The following is an 8,806-nucleotide window of genomic DNA, read 5'->3' as shown; positions in this document are numbered from 1 at the left end:
CAACCGATGATTTGAACAGAATATCTCCTTGGCTATCATGCCGAGAGCTGGTCTTGTGGTAGCAAGCATGACTTGTCCCCATAACTAAGCAGGGTCTGCCTTGGTTGCATATGAATGGGAGACTTGATGTGTGAGCACTGCAAGATATTCCCTCAGGGGATGAAGCTGCTCTGGGAAGAGCAGAAGGTTCCTAGTTCCCTCCCTGGCTTCTCCAAGATAGGGCTGAGAGAGATTCCTGCCTGCAACCTTGGAGAAGCTGCTGCCAGTCTGTGAAGACAATACTGATCAAGATAGACCAATGGTCTGACTCAGTATATGGCAGTTTCCTATGTTCCTGTACCATACCTACTGGACTCCCAATGGTATTAGGCTAAGCTAGATTTCTTGTAAGGGTGGAGGGTGTTAAGGCCAAACCACACAATGTGTCAAGCATGTCGTTGATCCTGCCCTATTGTGCTTTGGTCTTTTCCCCAAGGACTATCTGTGAAAGGATGGCCCACACACAGCTAGTAGACACACAGCCCTTACTGTACTCCCACTTAAAGTTAGTGTCCTCAAATCAAAATGACAAAGTCGCTTTCCTGTAGGAATCAGTGTTTGTGAACGTAACCTAAGCAAGGAGCTGAACTCTCAGCAGGCAGTAACCTTCCCCCCTTTGCCATATGGGCTGTTGGGAGAAGAGTTTTGAGACTAATACTTGAGGCCCAGGGGTGGGGCCTTAAATAACTTATTTTTGTCAAAATATCCAAGTGGGAATTTGAAGTCTTGGCTCAGTAGAAAAGAATGCTGGCTGGAAAGCTAAGAGCTCTCTGGGCTGTTGTAGGCTCCTGTGGAGTTGAAATGCAATAGCTGCACCTCAAGAGTGGCCTGTCTGGCTGGCCCAAGTGGCACAGTGGAGAATTGCTGGGGCTGCTTAAGACATGCTAACAAATATTCAAGAGTTCAAATAGCTGCCAGTGCGGTTTTGTGGCTGTGCCCGGTAAGAAATCCTACATCTTTTCAAACACTCGAGTTAGGGTAGATAATAATATAAGAGCTCCATGCTTCGAGGGCTTGGAGCAAATAACCCGTTTGGTTTCTTTTGAGGTCTTGCCCGAGTACTCCAGTGGGGTTTCAGGTTCTTCGCATCCAGTGCAGGACATGTGGTCAGACACTGGGGCTGAGGGCACAGTTCACTAAATAACAATGCTAAGGAACAATGTTACACACACACACACCACACACCACTTCAGAAATGCATAAACTGCATTTATGCTTAATTACAAAGTAACCCATCAAGAAGAATGCATATCCTTAAATGCAACATATACTAGCTCATATGGGCCACTGATGGAAAAAGAGGGATTTCACTTAAGAATGCTCCGGCAAGCTGTTGAGAACTGCATGAAATGTTGGTTTAGGATGACAACCTCCCCTAGAACAGGCACACGTAACATGCTTACTGTGAATCACAAGTTCCAAACCATTTAAGCCAAGACTATTTCCTCCTCACCACTTCCTCCTTTTGTGTCTATCAGCTCAGAGTCAATGTTTGCAGAGGGTGGGTCGGGTTAAAAAAACCCATTTAACCAGTAGCTATATTCTAGGCAAATGAATGACAGCTGTTCAGCTATCCTAACCATCTGTGGTAACAGTGCTGCTCTTAATTTTCACAGTGATTAAGCTAAATAACTTTTGGATTAGCCCTAGGAAAGACTTAGAGTCAGGAAGCAAGACTAAGAAACCCCAGCTTGGCCATAGCAGGATGTTTGTATTTCGTAGCCTGCTCTGCTGCTTTACCATTTTTGAAGATGGCGATGGAGGCTGGCACCGGCACAAATCATCACAGAGGAAGCAATTGCCACTCCTTCCTTTTCACACCAGCAGCTCTTTGTATATTTTCCAGCATCTTATATTCCTTTGTATAAGATGCTTAAAGAAGCAGGCGGTGAGGAGGGGATATAATATAACATTCCTAAAGGCTCGTTTTGCGTTACCACAAACTGTCTTGTTAAAGTAGTGATGAAAGTTAAATCATTTCATCAGTGCTCCATGCTGGTGGACTTAAATGTGCTTGCAGAGAAGGCTTTTTGTTATTTTGGTATAAAAATTGTCCACAAAGATTGCCTTTTGAAAGCTGGTGGCCAAAAGCTGTAAGGATTTTATCACAGAGCCCTCTACCCAGCTGCAGTTACTCTGACATGGCCTATGCCATGTATTACAAGGGTGCATGTGCATTCTCCACATAGGGGCAGACAGGATTATCCCCTGTGTGTTAAAGTGGTAACATCAATTCATTCTAGAAGAAAAAGTGTTTGCCCTTCATGAATCACCAGCTAGAAACATTGGTAATATGCACATTTAAAATTGCAGAATGAAAATTTATTACGTCTCTGCCACAGTTCGGTCATAATAATTACACAGTTACAATTCTTTGTAAAGTCAACACATAGCACAAAACCCAAAAGAGTCAGATTCAATTTCGCATGTGATATGGAGGTAGATTTGATACCAATCGTTATGAGAGATCAATATTCTTCCACCATTGAGAATGGAACCTTTTAGTCAGCAATGAGGAAGTTAAAGGAAGTTAATATAAACCTTACCTACTTCCCTCAGTCCATTTCTCTTAGAGAGGCAGTTTTCGAGCATCTCTCTAGTTGGAAGAAAACTATCAGTGTTCAAAATAAACTGTCTTAAAGCATTCTCACCAGACAAAAGATTTTTCCGTTTCTCCTTTCTGATGCTCTCTAACACAACTCCTCTAATGTCTTTGGGCTTCCCTGGAACCCCAAACATTATGAACAAACCAAGGCAGTCATGTCCCACCAGCGTGCAGAATTCTTCCAGCTTTTCAAACCTGCTTTTGTTTCGGAAATGCTCATCTGCCAACATTGCCTCTCCATTACTGCCTATGACTTCATGAGGCTGAGCTCCTTTGGACAGATCAACCATTTGTAGAGACTGCACAGCAATCTGAAGTTTTATTTGCTTGTCAGCTCCGGATAAAGTCCAGACCCAGTCAACTCCAAAAAGCAAGGACTGTTGCTTGGACATTTTGCTGGTTGTGATACGCTCTTCAACACCCTTCTCAACACAGAAACTAATGAAGTTGACCAAAAAAATCTCATTCAGGGTATCCGTGCCTGGGTGGAATTTAGTCTGTGGATCCTCAAATCCAAGATATTCTTTCAGCTTCTGTGATGCATAAACCACTCCTTGGCTAAATACATCACATATAACCAGGATGTCAGCCTTATTGTCTTGATTAGTTTCCTGTGATAATTTCTGGCCCATCTTCTTCTGGGGGCAGTGTTTTCATGCAAAAGGCTCTCAAGATAACTGGTCTTTTTGTTCAGATTGGATTAGATTGGCCACTGAGTTGCTAAAGCAGCAGCATTTCCTCATTGCTTTACAGAAGTAAAAATTCCTCTCACCAGAAGCAAACCATGCCATACAAAATGATCAGTTTCCTGAACGCAGGCTTAGTTGAGCTGGAACAGGACACGCCCAGAATTCTATTAGAAACCAGTTCAACTGGCTTGGACATTTTCATTTTCAAAGTATCAAGACTTCCTTTGTATTTTATGCATTCTCCACTCCCTTTACTGCTAATACTGGCAGTGGCAAACATACCATGTCCTACACACACACACACACGCCCTCATTGTAACTAGAAAAGTGAAGGAAAATGAATGCCTCTGAGAAACAACTTGTACTGAGAGACTAGCTTAATTGCTCCTTTTCATACAGGGGCATGTGTTATCCAAGCAGACTAATAATAGTTAGCAGCCCCTTAAAACACTTTTAAGGCTGCAATCCAATGCACACTACTAGGCTGTAAACCCCAGAAATTCAATGGGAGTTGAATCCAAATGAGCATGCCTAGGATAGGACAACCTACCGTATCTATTCCTTTTGAAAGATCTTTGTGTGGAGAGGAGAAAGAGAAGCACTTGATTAAAGAGAATGTCTGGAATGTTTGAAAATCAGATGCCAGTCTAACAAAAGTAATTATATTACTTTTGTCACAGTTCACCAGACAGCTTTGAAAAAGACTGTGTTGCCCTAAGATGAATTAAGAAGTATATATATGTCAGCTACAGAATGCTGCGTTTTCAAGCAATCCAACTAGGCTGAATAACAGGGATGTGCACAAACCAAAGTTCATTCACTGGTTTGGTGCTGAACCAGTCTGGACGAGGTCAGAACTGGTTCCACGCCACAGGGAGGAGGGAGGGCAATCAGGATCTTTTTTTTAAAAAAGCAAGCATGTCTTTACCTGCTCTCTGCTGCCGCTTGCAGCTTCCTGCTGCTGCGGTGCTTGTCCTAAGTGCCCCCAGCATACAACATGGCACCCGCACATGGACAAGCACCGCCACAGCAGGAAGCTGCATGCGGTGGCGGTGAGCAGGTAAGGACCTGCTCTCTCTCAAAAAAAAAAAAAAGGTTCCTGCTCGTCGTCATCCTCCCCATGGTGCCAAACGAGTTTGGCGCCAAACCAGTGCACTAATCTTGGTCTGTGCACATCCCTACTGAAGAATTATCCAAAGATGTAACATTTAATGCTGCCTATGTATTTACAATGGCAACCAACATGATATTTACCTGGCTGTGTGCTGGATTATAATGTATTGGCTATACTTCCAACTCTACCAGCCACTATGTGATGTACTGCAGACTGAAACTGCACAATTGTCTTCACCTCTTCCTCTTCCTTATGAGTTTCCAGCCCTGTGCTGTACCATGTATAAAGGTCAACTTACCACATGACACAATATCCTATTGTGAATGTTCCCACTCCCACCAGGAGCTGCCATTGACAAAACAGGAGCAAGGAAATTCATAAGGGAGAAACTGAGGCACAGATAAGATAACATTTACACCAACCATCAGAGCAGTATGGCACTGCCTCAAAACCTCAGCTATAAACACCAGCAAACAACCAGCAGACATCTATTCAGAATGAATGGGGGACAACAGCACAGGATCACAAATGATGTATGGTTCTTCCAGAAGATAAATAAGATCTCTCCATCTCCTAAAAAAGGGAGAGGGGAATACAAGAAATTTAAGGCTAATTAGACTTTTTAAAAGAAACAGGCTTCTATCTGCATAACATGCAAGACTGCAGAGAGATTATCTGCCCCATCTTCTTTTGTGTCTTTCCATGGCCTACAGTCTGCACTTCCCTTCTTTTGTGGAATTATAGACAAATACTCAAATCTAGACCTTTTACCATCTTGATGCATACACAGATAGCTCTGCCAGCCAAAGGGTCTCCAGTCACTTTCAGTTCCACACAAACATTCTGCTGCATATCTGCCAAACGGCACTACAAAGAAATAGGCAAAGTTATGTGCATGAATTGACTCTGGATTGGTGAGAAACATTTACTATCTGTAAAGGCAGATCTTCATAATTAAGTGCAGGGGTGGGGGAGGTCACTTCACAACTCAAATCTCTTTTGCAAATAATAAAAGCCCAAAAATATTTTGATTATCTCAATAGATATTTATTTAACATGGCAATACATAATGTTTCTTCTGACCTCTTCGTACACACAACCAAAGAAAATACTATCATGATATTTCATGTGTGCACATTAATGTTTATTGCTTGGATTAATTATGAGCGTTTTATATTACTCTTCCCTCCCCCAATCCCATCGAAATAATAAGAGGCCTGCTACTATTTATTCTTCCAACCAGTAAAATGGTGACCAAGAATGAAACAACTGCAATTTAGATCAGAATTGAGAAATAATGATAAGTCTGAAGTGGTTCAAACGTGCAACATTCTAACTGGAAGAAAATTTTCATTGTTGTTTGATTCTATGCATTTGCTCCCAGTCAACTTCAATTCTCTATTAATATTTTTACCTTGCTATTTTATGCAATCAGTTCTTGCCAGAACAGCAAAACTGACTTCTTTCTGGAAGACAACATGTCTTGTTAAGTGTGCAATTTTATTTTTTTTAATGGTGATTTTATGGGGTCACTGGTAGGTGCTAGCGTATATTCACAGAACGTGAACTTTCTAATTCATAAATACTTTTATTCACAGTGAGTGAATGGGTTATTCTCCCCCATTACAGTGAGAAAGTTACCACCAGTGCTGTCTGCATTCATTCAAATGAGTTCAGCTATCAAATGAAAGGAGGTGCTCATGAACAAGTTTATTGAGCCCCAAGTTATTAAGAGCTGCCAGCCCACCCTAAATATATTCTATTGGCAAAGCTGTTCTGATAAAACATTCTAAAGAATACTGAGGGCAGTTTTTGATAGAAGACACAACACAAATAGACTTTAGACGACTGTAAATAAATGTGTGTGAAACAGCACGTTCTTAAAGGTCTAGCGTCAACTTATCCAGTCAGACTGAGGGCCAGAAATGCTGCATGGAACTGAGTTATTTCAGACTGCTGGCTGGGGAACACACACGGAATGTAGCCCCATATTAAAATAATTCCTTGCAAATAGAAAGCTCTGTCATACAGAAGGCAAGGCTAGAACGTTCTCCCTGATAAACTAGTATTTCATGGACAGAGATTTTTCTTTCTGCGGAAGAACATTTGAACATTTAAGCCACACCTGCAGTTTGGTTTGGCCCAGTCCCAAGAGTTTTGAGCCACATGACTTAGCTGAATGTGTAGATTGTCAGCTTGGGACTAATCACCTCAAGTAGTACCTGAGCACATATCAAAAACCTGACTTCAAAGGTCCTTTGATTGACTTCTCCAGTTCTGTTCCAAAACATCTAAACAACTAAAATTGGCATCTACTATTCATTTCATTTCAAACAGTACTTATCAAATGTCTGCAACATCATCATTTTAAGCAAGCAGCAATTAGTTGTAAGATTTTAGGGAGGTACTCGAGTAGGAAGAGAAACAATCAAGTACAGGTGGACCTCATCACTTGCAGTCCCAATATGAATGGTTCCATATAGCCGCTATCAGGCTATGGAGAACTGACCTCTGTATAAGCAGTTTACAAAATGGTTAAAACCCACATATCCACGGTTTCTATGTGGCCGGAAATGATCTCCGAGGTAATTTCCAGCCACCATTTTGTTAAACCACCATTTTGTGGCTCTTTCCTTAAAAAAACAAAACAAAAGACACCTCCTGATTTTTCACAGAACAATGGTGGGTTTGGGGAGCATTGCTGGACAGCTGGAGACCTGCAGAGCACAGTAAAGCACTATTATTTTGACCCTTTCCAGCCATTTTTAGCCTTTTTCGCACCCAGGAACCTAACCCCCCGATTCCCATTGCTTCTATGCCTCACTATCCATGGTCTCAGATGAGAATGGAACCCCCGCAGATAACAAGGTCCACCTGTATTCTGTTGAATGCATGGCCAACAAAATTTCACTGGCTAATCTGAATTTTACAAGTCTGATAATTTAAAAAAGTAAAAAAAATGTTGTGCTTTATTTTTTAAAAAGTATAAATAGAATCAATATGTTATGGCCAAGTCTACTTAGAAGGCAAGAATCCATGACTGAATTTAATACTGTAAAATAAAGGAGCTTGGCTAATATTCCTCTCTGCGTTTATTTAAAAGAAACCTGCCGTTGAAGAATGCAATAAAGAAGATCGTTCTGCCAACAAAGACACAGGTTGCTGCTCAGTCAAAAATATGATTTTCAATATCTGCAATGATAATTTTAAAATGGTACTAGAATCCTATTTTAATGAGGGGGGAAACAAAATGGTGCAGAAACTTTTTTTTTTTTTAAGATGAAGGGGTAAGAACTACAAACATGCAATAATTTCATTCTCAATGTAAGAATGCAGACACTGTTTACGGGGTGGGGTGGAGGGGGCAGGGGAATAGTATGTGCCATTTCAAGGTCAGTCTGACTTCTCCAGTAACCGGCTGGTTTTCAAACTGGAATTCTCTCTTTATAAAAATCATCACCTTACTTCACAATATAACATCTCTGATTTGTATGTACTCAATACATTTCTCTCTCTCTTAATTAATAAAAATTGTATAAAAAAAGACAATCAGGCTTTAGATTTTGGGGATCATGTACTTGGCAGTATAAAAAGAGGCCTACATTGGATATCAAATGGATGAATTGGTTATTCACTTTCAGTAAAGCATTCATATTGGAAACCACGAATGCCAGGAGGTTTTCCCCTGCTGAAAAAGCCACAATGGTTGCTGATTCCACAGGTCTATAGTTCAATAATGTTCTCTCTGTATTACAGACACACACACACACGTACGTTATGGCACAACTATATCCAGCAACATTATGGCAGCAGAATCATATTAAATATGATGATTTGAAATATGTCACAATTTTCAATACTAGGGAGAAAAATACACATTTCCCCCCTCTCCCTCATAATGTGTCTGGTTATTTTTTGTTTCCATTCATCTTTTATGGCAACTTTTTAAATAGGCACCTTTTCTGGTTTTCCACTTGAAAAATCACTTCTAACAAACAGAAGCAAAAGCGACCCTACATTACATGATGTGCTGTCTCCATCACATACAACAGTGGCATTCCTTGCAGTATCAAGAAACAGAATTCTTCTTTGGATGTCCAACATCTATAAAACTGTCACACATTTGAATCTTCATCTGTTATACTGGCACTAGGGGAACGAGTAGCTAAGTCTTTGAACATTTCATCTTCTTTTAACATGTGCTGGAAATAGAAGAAAGTGAAAAATTGGAACCACCACTGAAACCCAAGAGCCAACACACACAGATAAACCATACATCTATAACAGACAAGATATCCTCAGTCTCTCTGTATTTCTATGAGGTAGGCACAGGATACCTTGCTATACACCAAGTCCCTG

At 40.9% G+C, this 8,806-nt stretch overlaps 2 protein-coding genes across 15 annotated transcripts in view; both read right to left on the bottom strand.

The window, feature by feature from the left end:
* Positions 1 to 2,311: 2,311 nt before the first annotated feature.
* Positions 2,312 to 4,285, bottom strand: REP15 (RAB15 effector protein). Its single transcript, XM_053258686.1, has one exon. The coding sequence runs from the start codon at positions 3,274 to 3,276 to the stop codon at positions 2,560 to 2,562; it is 717 nt and encodes a 238-aa protein (XP_053114661.1). The 5' UTR covers positions 3,277 to 4,285; the 3' UTR covers positions 2,312 to 2,559.
* A 1,187-nt stretch (positions 4,286 to 5,472) lies between these two features.
* The window catches only part of PPFIBP1 (PPFIA binding protein 1), a 198,659-nt gene continuing 195,325 nt past the window's right edge, over positions 5,473 to 8,806 (bottom strand). For all 14 annotated transcript variants that reach the window (XM_053258671.1, XM_053258663.1, XM_053258664.1 and 11 more), the window contains one exon: positions 5,473 to 8,649. In XM_053258671.1, coding sequence (XP_053114646.1) covers positions 8,563 to 8,649 — 87 coding nt within the window. In that variant the 3' untranslated portion in view covers positions 5,473 to 8,562. The remainder of the gene's footprint in view (positions 8,650 to 8,806) is intronic.

This window comes from Hemicordylus capensis, chromosome 5 (assembly GCF_027244095.1).
Source record: "Hemicordylus capensis ecotype Gifberg chromosome 5, rHemCap1.1.pri, whole genome shotgun sequence".
Lineage (NCBI taxonomy): Eukaryota > Metazoa > Chordata > Lepidosauria > Squamata > Cordylidae > Hemicordylus > Hemicordylus capensis.
Note: the sequence above shows the minus strand (reverse complement) of the source record. Positions and strands in the feature narration are given on the sequence as shown.

Excerpts from the sequence above, each read along its gene's own strand:
- REP15 (XM_053258686.1), bottom strand. The coding sequence starts at position 3,276 with ATGGGCCAGAAATTATCACAGGAAACTAATCAAGACAATAAGGCTGAC.